At 45.8% G+C, this 18269-nt stretch overlaps 1 protein-coding gene across 2 annotated transcripts in view; it reads left to right on the top strand.

Annotated features, from left to right (window-relative positions):
- Positions 1-18269, top strand: part of RIMBP2 (RIMS binding protein 2) — a 288471-nt gene that overhangs the window by 180356 nt on the left and 89846 nt on the right. For both annotated transcript variants that reach the window (XM_080985025.1, XM_080985024.1), the window contains exons 4-5: positions 8903-8992; positions 14667-14789. In XM_080985025.1, the coding sequence (XP_080841151.1) occupies positions 8903-8992; positions 14667-14789 (213 nt within the window). The remainder of the gene's footprint in view (positions 1-8902; positions 8993-14666; positions 14790-18269) is intronic.

Raw genomic sequence — 18269 nt, forward strand, 5'->3', positions numbered from 1 at the left:
GCCCTTCAAGTGTCGTTGGGCTATAACTCCCATCATCCATGACCCATGCTTGTTGAGGCTGATGGGAAGTGGAGTCCAACAAAATCTGGAGGGCTATACATTCCCTTTCCCTGATAGCACCACCAACACAAATGCAAGTTTCCAGACATTATGAACATCAAGAAAAGCCTTGAAAGATATGCATGGGGTGTCTGGTGAAATTTCACCATGTTCCATCTTCCTAATGCCCTACACACAAACATTGATTTTAATATACATGGTTGTCATAGCTCAAGATCCATAGGGAATATTTACCATTCAAGCTTCTTAGCTTCTCTTGGAAACGGAGATGATCATTATTTGCTAAACTGGTGTTGGGGGTCTGTTAACTACCCTTTAAGTTCATGTTTAGAGGGTTTGTCCTGGGCAGGAACCCAGTAGCTGAGGGCGGAGATGGGAGGAGCAGAGCAAAACAGAAAAAAAAGTTTGATAATGTAGCTGGATGTGATTAATAAAGATCTCCTTAGAGTGCACCAAAATCTGTTTGTCATGGATAAGGATCCAGACACCAAACCTGGGCTTACCCTTCCTGCTTTTCTTGATATTTCTTGGAGCTTGCCCTTCCAGTGCATTCATTACGATAATGTAGTTTTGAGTTTTTGTAATGTAAAGCACTCTGTGATCCTCGGGTGAAGGGCAGCATAGAAATTTAATTATTAGTAATTATTATTTATTATTATTATTATTATTATTATTATTATTATTATTATTAATCCCCAGTCTCTCTGTGGCTTACTTTGCATGTTGCCTTGAATGGCATGGTAGTCTTTGCTTACGTGGTTGTTTCTAGACCAGTCCTGAGCAGGGCTGTTTTTCAGCCAGAACTCACCAGAATTCAGTCCTTTCCAGTTGGCACCTTTCCGGTGGGTGCCAGTGCCACTATAAGAGAAAAAGGGAGGTGTTTGTGGTGAGTTCTGGCACCTCTTTTTCTAGATAAATAGCACTGGTCCCGGGGGCATGTGTAGCAGACTCACCCCACTAACTGCCCCCAATTCAATATAGTGGACCTACTGCATGGTACGCCAGTTGAACAAATTTCTACAATTTACCACAGGCTTTCTTTTGGGGGGTCATGTGTGACAGAAACTTTGATTCAGGGAGTCTCAGGCAGATGAAGCAAGAAACTTTTATTTACAAAAAGAGTCGGTGAAACAAAGTTGGGTCAGGAGATGCATTCTTTCAGGTAGAAGTTAACTTAAAACTACCGTATTTTTCGTCCTATAGGGCGCACCGGCCCATAGGACGCACCTCGTTTTTTGGGGGGGGAAATGAATTTTAAAAAATTATTCCCCCCCCCCCGCCGCGGCTGCCGCCCCAAGCCTTGTGCACACCTGCCCGAAGCACAGGGCACCCTCCGGAGGGCTCCCCGTGCTTCGGGCGACAGGCTGCTGCCCCAAGCCTCGCGCGCTCGGCGGGACCTCCTGCCGGGCGCGCAAGGCTTGCGGACACTCGCCGGGGCTGCAGGCTGCTGCCTGCAAGCCTTGTGAGCCCGCGGGAACTCCCACCGGGCTTGCAAGGCTTGCGGATAGCTTCCTGAAGCCTGGAGAGCGAGAGGGGTCGGTGCGCACCGATGCCTCTCGCTCTCCAGGCTTCAGCGAAAGCCTGCATTCGCCCCATAGGACGCACACACATTTCCCCTTCATTTTTGGAGGGGAAAAAGTGCGTCCTATGGGGCGAAAAATGCGGTAAGTATGAAGATGTCACAGGCTTTAATCACAGTAGTATATGCACAGCTTTCCTTAAACTTCCGTTACCCAAAAGTTAGTTGTTACACTTCAGTTCCTGTTACTTCTCTCTAGGTCTTTTCGTTATGGCAGATGTTTCAGGTTAATTCTTTTGACACAGCACAGCTTCTTCCTCCACAGCTTAATACTTCGGTTCCTGAGTGAGGGGCGCTCTCTTAACAACCCTGCTCCTATTCCAATCCATATAACAGACCCAGGGGATCACCTCACCCCTTGTTACTGGCTTGGGTGTCTCCTCTTTATAGAACTCTCCCTTCCGGACTGAACTGAGACCCAAGTAGACTGTATCCTCACTGCTTCTACCCGTAAACAGCATTTTTCCTGCTCTTTTTGCAAAAGCCTTGTGAGGTTGGACATAAGATTGTGGTCAGTAATCAGAGAGGGGACCCTAGAAAGTTCTGTGGTGATGTCTTGGAGATCCTGGGAGCCTATTGGATCACATGCGAACATAGGCACCATGCGCTTCGAGCATATGTTAACACGTGTTCACATGTTTCAAGGCTACTGCTCTTGAATCACATCCAGGGCCGGATTTAGGTTTCCTGAGGCCCTAAGCTACTGAAGGCAATGGGGCCCTTTATATGTCCAGCTGTCCTTCGTCAACAACAAATTGTCGCTGTTTTTTTTGTGTTGAATATATGCTATATGGTCATTTATGGACCTAATGGGTATCTAAAGCCATTTGCACATAACAAAATGTGTATTTTATCAAAGTACCGTATTTTTTGCTCTATAAGACTCACTTTTTCCCTCCTAAAAAGTAAGGGGAATGTGTGTGCGTCTTATGAAGTGAATGCAGGCTGCGCAGCTATCCCTGAAGCCAGAACAGCAAGAGGGATTGCTGCTTTCACTGCACAGCAATCCCTCTTGCTGTTCTGCCTTCTGAGATTCAGAATATTTTTTGTTTTGTTTTCCTCCTCCAAAAACTAGGTGCATCTTGTGGTCTGGAGCGTCTTATAGAGCGAAAAATACGGTAATTGATATAGAAATGAGTAAACCAGTGATATTTTAGGGAGTAGGCTAGCAGGCGGCGCCCGTTACTTACATCATAGGAGCCTACACAAAACAAAACACTGTTGCTGCATGTAGGTTTTATTTTATTTCTTTTTTATCTTATATTTTGGAAATGTACATCCGGGTTTTTTTTCCTTTCAATTTTTTTGGGGCCCCCCAAAAGAGTGGGGCCCTAAGCTATCACTTGTTCAGCTGATACATAAACCCGGCACTGATCACATCCTGACACAAGCAGGTGTTAGTGCCAGGGTAGTCTGCATGATGCTTCCCATCCTTACCCCATCAATCCTTAACCGCTGGCTGATGATGGTGGGAATCACATCTGGAGAACATCTCTTTGGCTACTTCAGTGCTAACATCTGCCTGTCTCAGGATGCAATTTAAAGAGATGCAGCCTTGAATAGGTGAACCAACAAGGAGTTTGAAATGGTTTCAGGTTTTTGTTGTTCTTTCTCTTGCTTTTTAATTGCCACATATCTGATTGCGGGAACCAATTCCTGATTACAGAGAAACAGTCCCATGGCTTGGGTGGGCACTTTATTGATTTCCGTGGCTGCTATTTTTACCCCCTGTATATTATCTGATGTTGTGCTTTTAGGCTAGGAAGGAGCCCCAGTCACCCTTTTGTTGATCATCTTTTATTAGGACATGTTTTCATTTGCATCTTAAAAAGAAACCCTCATTATGGAAGTGAGCTTATTTAAAATGCAGATGGTTTCTCCATTAAGGTGGTGGTGGGGGAAACCCTGCTGTGTGGCTTAGCTGACTTCTCACTTGGCTGTTAACAGCAGAGGCTTTTAAATGTCACCACCTCCTTGCCCTTTTGTAGCTTGACCCACAGTTCACTCTTTCTCCCCCTCCCACCTTTCCAAACCACCCCCCCACACCTTCAACTATGTCAGCACTAAAGTTCAAATTGTAAACCAGACCTCACCGATGCACAGATTTTGGTTTTAAATACAGGAGTTCATAAACCAGCCCCTAGTTATTACCACAGAGGTGAACCCGTGTCTGCGCTATAGCACTTCAGAGTCAGACCGCAGGTAGAATAATAGAAACATACAATTGTAGAGCCACAGGGGTCATCTAGCCCCTGCAATGCTTGAATCTTTTGCCCAACATGAGACTTGAACCCACAACCCTGAGATTAAGAGTCTCGTGCTCTAGCGACTCTTGTTACTAAACACTTCTCCATTCATGAATATTGTGGCACGTCACCGCAATCTCCAAGTAGTGCGATATTCCAGTGGTTCCAGGCACTTCCCCAGGGTTTGCGTTTCCTTTGGAATGAGGCACAGTGGAGACCGTGTTGTCTTTAGGATATGCGGTTCATTTATGCATATATACAACCTGGGGATGGTCTTGGACTCCAGGGCGGGCAATTAAAAATGGTTATATAAGGGCGGGCACACCTTTGTTTGAGGTCCTCCTTCTCCTGCATGTGAAGGGGGCACCCTGTTGCAACAGTTAATAAAGATCAGGCTTACTAGCTACTTTGCTTCTCAGTACAGTGGTACGTCGGGTTACATACGCTTCAGGTTACATACGCTTCAGGTTACGGACTCTGCTGACCCAGAAATAGTGCTTCAGGTTAAGAACTTTGCTTCAGGATGAGAACAGAAATCGTGCTCCGGCGGCGCAGTAGCAGCAGGAGGCCCCATTGGCTAAAGTGGTGCTTCAGGTTAAGAACAGTTTCAGGTTAAGTACGGACCTCTGGAACGAATTACGTACTTATCCTGAGGTACCACTGTATTCTCTGGTTGGCCTCTGTCATAGCTGTCAACTTTCAGATTTGAAAATAAGGGATCAGCAGCCTTGAAAATAAGGGATCAGCAGCCTCACCTGTCCCGGGGACAGTCTATGGGATATCTAACAATCCGGGATAGCAGCGGGAAGCAGCGGGAAATGGCGCTGGAATAAGGGAATTTCCCCCCCAAAAAGGGAAGGTTGACAGCTATGGTCTCTGTTATTTTGTCCTACCAATAGAGAACCTACAAAAGGACTCTATATGGGCTCTTGGGTACTCCATAAGGGAAAAGAGCAGTGTTTTTTTACTTATAACAATAGGCTGGATAATCCTGTGGCAATCCAGATATTGTTGGACCCCACCAGCCCAAGGCCAGTTATGAGGCCTGCAACTTCTGGGCATCTCAGGTTCCTCACCTCTGAGTCATAGAAGAGATAACAGAATCATAGCATTGGGAAGGACCACGAGGATCATCTAGTCTAGCCCCCCGCAGTGCAGGAATCTTTTGCCCAATGCGGGGCTCCAACCCAGGAGCCTGAGGTTAGGAGTCTCATGCTGGACCGACTAAGATTGGGTGAAAATCTTGGCAAGTATTATTTCAGAACTCTTTGCAGCAACCCTGCAATCTGGGTCAGTAGTAGTATCTCCATGTTTTCTTCCGGATGTACTCTAACTTGCCAGTAGCAGCCAGTCAAATTGCTATTTTAAAGTCTATCCAAGCATTTCTCAATCTCTCTCGTTTCCTGTGCTTAGCTTCTTGAACTACGTCAAGGCCAGGCCAGTACAATTTGTGACTCTCAAGCCAAAATGCAGCCCATCAAGGGGCTTGTTAGCTCCTAGGCTTGTTTGATTTTGATTTGTTGCCTGCCTAGTGCTGCTAACGAAAGTGTTGGGGCATTCTGAAGTATCCAACAGACTGTGATACATGGCAGGTAGACTGCGTCCAATTTTTTAGGTCACTCAACCAACTCCGCTGTGAGAAATCCTGGTGGGAAGATGGGAACACACTATTGGGCAGTGCGTTGAGTGCAGAGAAAGACGATAACTCACAAAAAGTCCAACACGTTTTTCTCTCTCTCTCCCATCCCACCCTAACTGCATAATTTTACATTCCAGAAGGGCAGGGCTTTTGTTTTCAGATGCAAAAAAATTGATGCATGCGCTAACGAATGCAGGACAACAGATGCTTAACTCCAGGCAATGTAGAACCTTGCTGCACAGACAGTGGTGTCAGATTGCATTAAATCTACTGGAGCCATCTCCCAATTGTGGTTTTTTTTTTGTTTTTGTTTATCTGTTGGCCTTGTACCCATTGAAACACACACTTAATATATATTGAAAATGTTTCATTTATTTCAAACCGTGGAAGAGATTCTGGCTTTCTTTCTGCAAAGATGCAAATGATCTGTAAGGTAACTTTTATTTTATTCTAAGCATTTATTTTCTTCGCAAATGAGCTCATATTTCTCCTACAGGGTTTTACAGAACGCAAGCATGTTAAAGCTGTTCAGCATTCTGACTTCCTATTAAAGTGGGACGCTTAACCAGAAGAGGAAGGGGGTTTCTTATCTGATCTTATAGATGCCAAAGAGTTGTCAATTAAAATATATGGACTTTTTGGGGAGTTTCTGTTGCAGTCTTCTCCCAAAATGCTTGCATTCACTTTGCAGGGAAAGTTTGTCTGTCTGTTTTTAATAATTTTGCTTAGCTAACAATGATTTAGAGAATGGCTGTGGGGGATATTCCAAAAATATTCTGGATGTGGAAGAACAAGCATTTCTAGGATTCTATAGGCACATGCAAAATTTGTGTTTCTGCTGAGATAGAATCTCCATGTCTTAAGGTGATGTAAAGCAAACTGCCAGATCAGAATGTTAACACGAAAACTGACTGAGCTGGTTGGTTTTTCTTGTGGCGCTTTTAATCTTGTTGATACTAAGACGTAAAGCCCACCGTGGTTCCTGCACATGGCCTTATTGTCTGTGTGGGGTTTTCTTTTCAAATTAAGCCCCTCTATGTTTCTTGCATTTATCTCTGTTTATCAAATGGATTGAAGGTTTTGATTGCATATTTACTGAATGGTGAGCCAGTGAAGACACACAGTAACTGATGAGCTGATGATAACAAACATTCTAGAAGCCTGGAAGCATTTGCCTGCTTCTCAATCTCTCTCTCTCTCTTTCTTTAAATATGTCTGATAATATTTCAGAAGTGTTTCTCTTTTCAAAGGGTTGTGTCCCGTGGCTAATAGTGGCTGGTTTCATGACTTATTAATCTCTCTCCAGCCTCCTTGCCTTCATCAGCAGCTGCTGGGGCAGGGAAGAAATTGATTTTGAATAGGTTAAATGGTGGACCTCATTTGACTGTGTCACTGCCTGTGTGGAAAGAGTGAGGGATAATTAACTTCTCAGAAATACAGCAGGCATCGCTGACCCCTAGCTCCAAGATAGAGGCACCAAATAAATAAATAAAACCATGTTAAAGGCCAAAAAGCACCTCCTTCAAATTAACAAGATGCTTCAAACCCCCCCCCCCTTTTATTTAACTGATAAATTTGAGTTTCAAACACCCATCCAACTGTGCGGAGAGGCAGGTGGCAGGAGTGAGGAATCTGTCATTCTTCAGGTGTTATAAGACTCCCAGATCCCATCAGCTCAGTGGTCAGCGAGCTAGGTGGTGACCTTTAAAGCCCTAAACAGCCTCAGCCCAGTATACCTGAAGGAGCGTCTCCACCCCCACTGTTCATCCCGAACACTGAGGTCCAGCTTTGAGGGCCTTCTGGCGGTTCCCTCACTGCAACAAGTTAGGTTACAGGGAACCAGGCAGAGGGCCTTCTCGGTAGTGGCACCCACCCTGTGGAACGCCCTCCCGTCAGATGTCAAAGAGAACAACAACTACCAGACTTTTAGAAGACATCTGAAGGCAGCCCTGTTTAGGGAAGTTTTTAATATTTGAAGTTTTATTCTGTTTTTAATGTTCTGTTGAAAGCCACCCAGAGTGGCTGGGGAAACCCAGCCAGATGGGCAGGGTAGAAAATAATAATAATAATAATAATAATAATAATAATAATAATAATAATAATTTCATTTGTAGTCCACCTTTCCTCTACAGAGCTCAAAGTGAAGCACATTGTTCTCCCCTCCCCACCTTGTCCTCACAAAAACCCTGTAAGGTAGGTTAGGATGTGACTGGCCCACAGTCACTCAGTGAGCTTGATGAGTTCATGATTTGAACACTGGTCTCCCAGGTCTAGTCCAACACTGTAACCACTGCGCAACTCTGACCCTGAACTTGATGGCTGTGGCATGTGGTTTTTCTCAAAAGGTGGTACCCAGAACTAAACACAGTGCAACAGATGTGGTCAGACTAGTGAGGAACAGGAGGGAACAATTCACTCTTGCCAAGCAGATGCTGTGGCTGCACGCATGCTACACATTTAAAGCACTCAGCTTCCCCCAAAGAATCCTGGAAGTTGTAGTTTACCCCTCACAGTTCCCAGTACCCATAACTAATGACAGTTCCCAGGATCCTTTGGGGGAAGTCATGTGCTTAAAATGTATGGTGTGTACACAGCCTATGCTTTGCCAGAAGCAAAAGCTCTTCTCTGCTTGGTCCAGCAAGATCCAGAGCTTTGTGTATAAGACAGCTTCCTATTTCCCCATCCTTGTGTGTTTCCAGCTTGCTCCCTTCCCAAAGTTATTGTTGGCGTTCATCTGTCTCAAAGAACAATGGAGTGCACTTCCGGGGGTGAAGTCAAACAGCTGTATTAGTAGCACCAAAGTGACCTCTCTGGGTCGCAAGCCTGGGCATGGTGTATGGAGGTCCTGGGCTGCCCAGACGACGAGACCCTCCTCACAGCCTCGCTGATGTGGTCCAAAGCAAAGCAGAGCAATACGCTTGGCACCAGCTTAGCTTCAGGAGAGTTGCTGGAAGGAACAAGGCACCATCCAACTGTCTTAGGGACTCCACTCTGGATTTGTGTAGAGTCTACTCCTTAGCCTTTTCTTCTCCCTAAGATGTCCCATAAGTTTAGGGCTGCCTTCCTGGGTTATGAGCCCCAAGTACAATCCCCACAACTGGGGGAAGAGCCATAGTTCAGTGCCAGAGCATCTGCCTTGCTTGCAGAATGTTCCAGGTTTAACCCCCACATCTCCAGGTGGGGCTGGGAGAATCTGAAATCCTGGAGAGCTGCAGTGATACTGAGCTGGGTGTCGGACCACTGGTGTGACTCACAACAAGGCAGCACCCTGGAGTGCCCAACATGGTCAGCCAAGGCACATTCTGCTGGTTGATTGAAGTCGCTGGGATTGAAGATGCCGCCTTGTGCTTTAGTCTCTCTCTTCTCTTTTTCGTCTAGAAAAATGAACTGAACAATGTCGTGCATGAAAAGAACTGCTTGAGGCTCCAGTATGCCAGCATATCTCACAAGGCACTTCAGTATGACCAGGTAAGTTCTCAGTAGAGTGGCCAAAACTGTTTGGGGGGTTCATTGATCTCTGGGCCAATGATCTGCTGGAAGCACAATGTTGTGGATGAAGCAGGTGGACCTTCTGCTGCTGCTGCTGCTGCCATCTTCTTCAGGTGCACCAACCTCCCCACTGCTCTGCTGCCAAGCTCTGAGTTTTGAGTAGCTTTTCCTGCTCCATTAGCGACAGCAGTACAGACACTTCTAGGCTGCCCAGAGTCCTTCCTCAGAGCAAGGCATTGCGGGAGAGCTGGCCACAGGTGCTGCTTTGCACCAGCAGCAAATACTTCTTGGAAGCATTACCGTGATAAATGGTGTAACACCTTTCTCCCTACGGTTTTTGGTCCCTACGGACTTTCTTGGGTGCTAAAATTTTATTTTATTTATTAAATTTATATATACTGGCCTATACCTGCTGGTCTCAGGGCGGTATATAATGGGCTCTGGGGACTACCTTGATAGTTCCATCACCCTCAAGAAGTTTGTGGAATGGTGGCCTTGGAAAGGGCAGTCTCTGGGGCAGCCCCAAAGCCATGGAATTCCCCCACACACACACACACACCGAATTGTGTCTGGCATTTTCATTGTAAGCCAGAGATGTGTCTTTGGACACTTGAGTTAAATGTTTTAGGACTCCATCCTTTGGAGTGTTTAAGCAGAGGTCCTATGATTCTATGACCCATTCTATTCTGTTGACTGAAGTCTGTTTTAACTGTTTCCCCTCCCCGTTGGTGTAATCTTGGGGGCTTGAGCAGGGGACTGATCCACTGTTCTTCCTAATCTGATGCCTGAGGCAAAGGTGCTCACCTCACCACCTGAGAGGGCCAGGCCTGTTTGGACAGTATTCAAAGGATCAGCTTGCTTATTAAAAGCAACCTGCAAATAAATAGGGCAAAAGTGCAACGTGCACCAGTAATACAACAAAAGGATATAAAATACAATACAGTGGCTGACAGACGCCTCGGATGCGACTCATTATTTGCTAGAAGTCCTGGGGAAATGTCTTTTTAAGCCTCTTTGCTTGGAGCGAAACATACCGTATTTTCGCTCTATAAGACGCACCAGATCACAAGACGCACCTAGTTTTTGGAGGAGGAAAACAAGAAAAAAAATATTCTGAATCTCAGAAGCCAGAACAGCAAGAGGGATCGCTGCGCAGTGAAAGCAGTGATCCCGTTTACTATTCTGGCTTCTGTGATAGCTGCGCAGCCTGCATTCACTCCATAAGATGCCCACACATTTCCCATTACTTTTTAGGAGGGAAAAAGTGAGTCTTATAGAGCAAAAAATACATCAGGTGCATCAGGTGGTAGTGCCCATTGCAACTTGTAGGGCTGCGAGGCCAAACGTAGATAGAGCTGGAGCCAATGACAGGCAGAGTAAACTAATTCTTCTGTTTAAAGTTCCATGATATTGCTTTAAATGTAGAATGTAAATGGGTTTTAAGCCTGGAATTACTTGTTTCCTTTTCTCTCTCTCTCTGTCCATTCTTTCATTTTGTAGCCTCTCAGGAGGGGCTAGGAAATAAAGGGAGATGTTTTGCAGCACATGTTCACAGCAACGTTCCTGAGCCACGTTTCATAATCTGCTCGCCGGTAGCTGTGATTAAAAGAGGGAAATTCATTAGCAGGTCTCTTAATTACAGTTGCTCAGAAATGTGCGTGCATGCCTGCGTGCCAGATAAACTCTCTCTTCTTAAGTCTGCCTGGAAATAATCAGTATTCAGAATAAGGCTGGGTAGAGTGAGGAGAGGTGTGGGAAGCTGTGTGGAATATTTTGCTGGTACTTAATGAGCTATGACAAGGGTCTGTCTCCCCTCCTCCCCACTCCATGTTTAAAAGGGAGGAAGCCCATCTATTATAACAGAAACCTATAATAAAGCTGAAATAGGGAGGAAACGGCCCATTAATTTTTTTGTTTATTTGTTTAGCGCATACATCTGAAAGGTGATTCCAAGCATGTTCAGCTGAAAGCGCAAAGGTCAAGAGCATAGGTGGGGAGATATGTGTGGGGCCGGTCTCCAGGGGCTCCACTCCATGCATTATTTGAATGCATGTAGACCTATTGTCTGACTAGGGTTCCAGTTTCTTCCTTGAGAGGGAAATTCTTCCTTGAGAGGGACGAGGGTGGCGCTGTGGGTTAAACCACAGAGCCTAGGACTTGCTGATCAGAAGGTCAGCGGTTCGAATCCCTGCGACGGGGAGAGCTCCTGTTGCTTGGCCCCTGCTCCTGCCAACCTACCAGTTCGAAAGCACGTCAAAGTGCAAGTAGATAAATAGGTACCACTCCGGCGGGAAGGTAAACGGTGTTTCCATGCGCTGCTCTGGTTCGCCAGAAGCGGCTTAGTCATGCTGGCCACATGACCTGGAAGCTTTACGCCGGCTCCCTCGGCCTGTAGAGCAAGATGAGCGCCGCAACCCCAGAGTCGGCCACAACTGGACTTAATGGTCAGGGATCCCTTTACCTTTACCTTTAGACCTATTGTCTGTCTAGGGTTCCAGTGTCTTCCTTGACAGGGAAATTCCGTTGGATCAATCTCTATTTGTTCTAAAGGGGTGTGTGTGTATGTGTATGTGTGTATATATATATATACAGTGGTACCTCGGGTTACTTATGCTTCAGGTTACATACGCTTCAGGTTACAGACTCTGCTAACCCAGAAATAGTGCTTCAGGTTAAGAACTTTGCTTCAGGTTGAGAACAGAAATCGTGCTCTGGCGGTGCAGCAGCAGCAGGAGGCCCCATTAGCTAAAGTGGTGCTTCAGGTTAAGAACAGTTTCAGGTTAAGAACGGACCTCCAGAACAAATTAAGTACTTAACCCGAGGTACCACTGTGTGTTTGTGTGTGTGTGTGTGTGTGTGTGTGTATTGGGCAGGATATAATTCTGCAAATCTTTGAGTCCTTCCAGTCCTCCTCATCCCTCCCTGTTGCTCACAAGTGGTACCAGTTTGGCTACATCAGGAATCCACAGCCAAGGAATGAGTCTGCTGTTAGCCTATAGCAGCAGTGGGAAACATGAGAGTTGTAGCTCTCGTGATGTTGCTGAGCTACAACTCCCTGCTCATTAGCCAGGCTTGGATGGGAGTTGTGGTTCAGCAACATCAGGAGAGGCAAAGGTTTCCCACACCTGGCTTGTGGGAATGGGATGGTGGTGATGTGGATATGCTCTTAGGCAACCGCAGCTGAACTGTGCAAATATGTTTCTGGGCACCTTGAATCATTGAAAGAGGAATTACCCCAGAGCAAACAAACAAAAGACCTACAGATTTGGTTGTGATTTAGTGTCATACTAAATCTTTTGCTCTTTAAGTTGCCACAGGACCATCTTTGTGTTTGGGGTCACAGGCTAGTTTGGCTACCGCTTTATAATTTGTTCTTGGAGCAAAGTCTTCTATAAGAATCAGGAGGGCTGTATCTAGCAGTCCTTCAAACTAGGTCAGCCGTCTTTTGCTGCCACTGGAGTTGGGGAAGGAGGGGGGGGCTTCGCTGTTCCAACGCAATTTTCATTTCATGTATGGCCCATATGTTCCCGAGACAGCAGCTTGCAGAGGCGATCATTAGATCCACTTGCATAAGCATGAACAAACGGGATTGACAGATTCCATGAGCACATTTGGGACGGGGCAAACCAAATCAGCTGCTGCTTGTGCACCCAGCTCAAGGCAAAAATCTAGAGGGAAGGAGAAAATGAGGCTCTGTTGCCAGGGGGCAGTGTTTAAGCAACACCCAGCACACCTGGGCACCTCTCTACCTGCTTTGCCAAACACATAAATTAAAAACCCAAGTTTCCGAGTGAAGGAACCCCCAAATTCTGAGCTCAAGCTCTGTGGCAGCTACTGGTTTTGCTCCAGCTAGTCTTGTTTGCTGGCGGCAGCACCAGAGGAGGCTATCTTATTAGGGCAAATGGGGCACTGCCTGTGAAGTTAACATATGAGAGTGCTGGAGGTGAAATACTTAAACAGGTTACCCAATCAGAACCCAGGGGGGTGGAGTCAGAGGGACTATAAAACCAGCTCTGGGAGGGGCGAAGGGGAGAGTTCATTGGAAGTTGGGTGGTTGGTTGGAGTGGGAGTGAATTGGAATAGAGTCTGTGGGTAGGTTGAGTTAGTGTAGAAAAATAAGCTGAGTCAGGAATAGTTAGGAGCTAGGAAGACAAGTAAATATCTGAGATGTGGTTGAGTGAGTGAGAGCAGGTAGCGGAAGTTATAGGTCTGGATAGGCACCCCATGATTGTAATTGACCAATACCGTTTATGAAACCACACGCTTGTTAAACTGCAATAAATAAACAGAAGTTTATGTTCCAATTTAACCCTGACTGGACTCAGTATTGTACCATGTAGGGCCTGGGTGGGGGCAGCGGGAAATAAAGTGGTGGCACAGGGATCAATAGACCGTGAAATGTCCGGGGACCCTGTGTGATTGCCCCACTGCCCCACCAACCTCAGTCTCCCCTCAGCCCCCCACTCCCTTGTCTGCTTTCTTACTTAAAGCCAGACCATGGGATGCTACTACCTGTCAGTTTCATCCTACAGACCCCAGCAGAGATTAGTCTTGTGTATGTGCAAAACTAGCATGAGTTGGCTCTGCCTGTCATTGGCTCTGGCGCCACCTACTGTTGGCCTCCCTGTGTTTCACCCTAGCAAGCCCCACTGGGCAGTCCTATTTTCCAGTGGCTGTCCCAGGATGAATCACTATTCCCGCTTTATCCTGCTTGTTTGCCTTTTGGAGACGACTTGTAGTGCGAGTTGCTGCGATTTGTCATTCTTCAGAGTTTCGCTCCCTTCTTTGGAGGTTCTAGAAATTAGGTGTCAGAGTGGTTAATGGAAATGTTGCCTCTAGCGTCAATGCATGCACTTGTTCACTAAGACAACTGCTTCTCGCCACTGGAAACCGTACTCTGAAATTCCTCTGGCTTCTGTGAGCTTCCCTGGCATACATCTCACTGTAGCGGTGAAGACTGTGACCGAGCAACCTTGTGTGCCTTCTCAGGCTACCGTTCTGGTGGTAACTTCAAACCCCTTCTCCCCCCTTCTTTGAGTTCTTTATCTTTAAGCTAGATTTGGAACACAGAACCCTTTAAATATAAGGTGCTTCCAATAAAGGGTAGTCTTCTGGCACATAAAATTGCACACACAGGTGAAACTTGGAAAATTAGAATATCGTGGAAAAGTTCATTTATTTCAGCAATTCAACTTAATAGGTGGAACTAATATATGAGATAGACTCATGACATGCAAAGCGAGATATGTCAAGCCTTTATTTGTTATAATTCTGATGATCATGGCATACAGCTGATGAAAACCCCAAATTAACAATCTCAGAAAATTAAAATATTAAATGAAATCAGCAAAACAAGGATTGCAAATAGAGCAGTATTGGACCACTGAGAAGTAGAAGCATGCATATGTATTCAGTACTTGGTTTGGGCCCCTTTTGCATCAATTACTGCCTCAATGAGGCATAGCATGGATGCTATCAGCCTGTGGCACTGCTGAGGTGTTATGGAAGGCCAGGAAGCTCCCCAAATCTCTAATTTTCTATTCTAATTCTATTCTAATTGACAGTCGTCAATCATGTGGTTCTTCTTTCACATTGATGGCACCTGCGGAAATGCAATATGTTCTGTCTCAGTTTTTCCTCTGCTCTTGTTTAGGTGAAAACAGACTATGTTCAGCTTAGAGAAACCCTCGCCGCAGTGACCAAAGAACGTGATTTGGCTGTGAAGGAGAAGCACCAGCTCCGAGCCAAACTGGAGAACTTAGAGCAGGTCCTAAAGGTATGTAGAAAGAAAGCTGAGAGACTGTATGTGGAGCTCTCTGGTCCCTCGAATGTAAGTGTTGTCATTGTCATCGCAAGGAAGGATGCTCAGCAAAGGGCTGAATTGTTTGCAACATATGGCAAGGCCCAACTTGGCATTGCAACCTTGGAATGTTTGAACATTCAAATAGGAGGAAGATCCCATTGATCCACTGGCTGCTGCTGTCACAGCTGCCCTTGCGCCTCCATTTTGCATGCTCTCTATGCAATCTCCTTAGTTTGTGCTCATGTCAGGCAAACTACATACACCAGGCATAGGCAAACTCAGCCCTCCAGATGTTTTGGGACTACACTTCCCATCATCCCTGACCACTGGTCCTGTTAGCTAGGGATCATGGGAGTTGTAGTCCCAAAACATCTGGAGGGCCGAGTTTGCCTATGCCTGACATACACGCTAGTCGATTCTGTTGTCTTCTCTTTGAGACCTTTGAAATTGATGGCTAAAATAAAATACATTAACAGCCGTAGATCTGGCTGCACACCCTCCTCACAAAATCCTATATTCTACACAGTTTCCTCTGATATATGCACTTCCTGTATGCACTGTGCGCTTGGAGAATTGCATCACAAAATCTGGTTTTCATCACCAATTACTGTCGTTTATTTGTATGCCACCTTCCCATAGTTAAGCCATGCTCAAGGCAGCTTACATTCTTAAAAAGAGTTACATAATTACAAAAAATATGTACAACGAAAGTAGCTGTGAGCATTAAATAAAAAACATTTCAAAAGGTATACAATAAAATTAAACAATCCACACATACTGTAGTTTTGCTCTATAAGACTCACTTTTTCCCTCCTAAAAAGTAAAGGGAAATGTGTGTACATCTTATGGAGCGAATGCAGGCTGCGCAGCTATCCCAGAAGCCAGAACAGCAAGAGGGACTGCTGCTTTTGCTGCGCAGTGATCCCTCTTGCTGTTCTGGCTTCTGGGATTCAGAATATTTTTTTCCCCTTGTTTTCCTCCTCCAAAAACTAGGTGCGTCTTATGGTCTGGTGCGTCTTATAGAGCGAAAAATACGGTAAATCATAATAAGGTCTCATAATAATAAAAAATACAACCCCCCCCCAAACAAACACCAATAGCAGCAAAAAATTAAGCATCTTGATGACAACAATTAATCCTAGACAATGCACCACCCTGAGAATCGCTAGGCGTTCTGAGCAGCACATCCTACAGGACTCATCACAAATGTGGTTTCAGTTTGCATATTGGTTCGAGAAGTGCGAATTATGCTGTTTCTCATTAAAATGCAAACAAAATCGACTTTGTTTCAATGGGTTCACTGCCTACATCGTGTAGTAGCCTACCTAGGAAAGTGGTCTTCATTTTCCGCCTCTGAATATAGAAAGCAGCCCTGCACTGAGGTGGAGCAGTTTTAATTCTCCCTTTCATTATATCGGGATTTATTAGCTTTGCAGAAGAGCCAGGACTGAAATGTGCTGACGCAGCACTCTGGAAAGTTAAATATAACATCTCAAAGGAAATGTATCTCCTCCCCCCCCCCCCTCTTCCTTTCTGCCCAATGTGCTCCAGCCGCCTATCTGCCTTGACTCTTCTGTACCGTGGATGTGGCTTCGGCTGAGCGAGGCAGCAAGCCCCTTTGATCGCCACATTCTAGCGCAGAATTAAATTTGGGTCGCTTCCCTCCCTGCGTTCCAGTTCTCTTTCTGAAACAAGGCAATGACATTCAAAAAGCCATCTGAGTCTCCGTTAATGTCGACGGTAGGCTTTTATAAATATTGGAACTTTTAAAAATAAACCTGTTCCCGGGGCAGATTCCTTTCCCACCACGGAGATCAGCTTCCTCAGCAAAGCCGTCTTGTCGCCTGGAGCAAGAACACACACTTTGGAGACGACTGGGATGGGGCAATGTGGAAAGAGAGACGAATGCTGTAACTCACCCTTCGGAGGCTGTGATGCTGTCGTGATTCTTGCATCCAGCAGCAATGTGGACAGAACTTGAAGTCTGCAGGGGCGCCAGATGGGGAGCCAGGTCTGGGCTCAGAGATGACTACAGAAGATGGAGAGGCCATTGTGCCTGGGAGACTGGACAAGAACTCCCAGAAGAACCTCCCAGACCACCAGGGCCTGTAACACTGGTCTTGAAAGACCTACACTGGCTCCCAGTATGTTTTCGAGCACAATTCAAAGTATTGGTGCTGACCTTTAAAGCCCTAAACGGCCTCGGTCCAGTATACCTGAAGGAGCATCTCCACCCCCATCGTTCTGCTCGGACACTGAGGTCCAGCACCGAGGGCCTTCTGGTGGTTCCCTCACTGCAAGAAGCCAAGTTACAGGGAACCAGGCAGAGGGCCTTCTCGGAGGCTGTGGAACGGACAAGGAGTGCCCGTCTCCGACAGTGGAGTGGACTCCCTCCGAAGATAGTGGGTGCTCCTCCAAACAGCAGTTGGATGGCTGTCTGTCACAAATTCTTTAGCTGTGATTCCTGCATTCCTGTGTGGGTCACTTCCAACTCCACGGTTTTGTGATTTATTAACCCAAATTGCAGTTGGTGCTGCGGTCTACCACTGAGCCTCTTGGGCTTGCCGAACAGAAGGTCGGCGGTTTGAATCCCCGTGACGGGGTAAGCTCCCATTGTTTGGTCCCAGCTCCTGCCAACCTAACAGTTCAAAAGCACGCCCAAAAGTGCAAGTAGATAAATAGGTACTGCTCTGGCGGGAAGGTAAATGGCTTTTCCGTGCGCTGCTCTGGTTCGCCAGAAGCGGCTTAGTCATGCTGGCCACTTGACTTGGAAGCTGTACGCTGGCTCCCTCGGCCAATAAAGCGAGATGAGCGCCACAACCCCAGAGTTGGCCACGACTGGACCCAATGGTCAGGGGTCCCTTTACCTTTAAGACATTTTTACTTGCCACAACATTTTTAAAAGGGTTATTTTGCCTCTATCTATTTTTAGTTTTTATGTGTAATACCTTGTGTGTATTATGTGTAATAATATTTTTTATTATTACACGCTGCACACGCTATGAGGAAGCTAGGATTTACTTCTGAGTAAACATACATACACCAGGTCTGCAATCCTAAACCCCATTAATTTAGACATTTTTTAGGATTGCACTGTAAGGCTACATATGCCGTATACATGAATTAAAAGAATAGTTACTATGTCAAACAGTGGGAGTGAATTTAATGGGATCTTACTTCTGCACTGAATTTACTGGGATTTACTTCTGAGGTGTAAGTTTTGCTGGATTCTATGGAGCTTGCTTCCCAAGATGGAAACTTGGATGTAAGTTATGTAGATTAGTGATAGAAATTCACAGCTTTTTTAAATTTAGTGTCAACAATTGCCTACTTGTATTTGCATGTGGTTAATCCGGTGAGCAAGTATGTGGCTATTTCAACAGCCAGGCCTGTTTTGACTGGAATTCTCTGACATCCCTAATTGCAAAAATGCATCTCAACATGCCTGTGTTT

The sequence above is a fragment of the Podarcis pityusensis genome (genome assembly GCF_964106645.2).
Source record: "Podarcis pityusensis genome assembly, chromosome: 16".
NCBI classification, from domain to species: Eukaryota; Metazoa; Chordata; class Lepidosauria; order Squamata; family Lacertidae; genus Podarcis; species Podarcis pityusensis.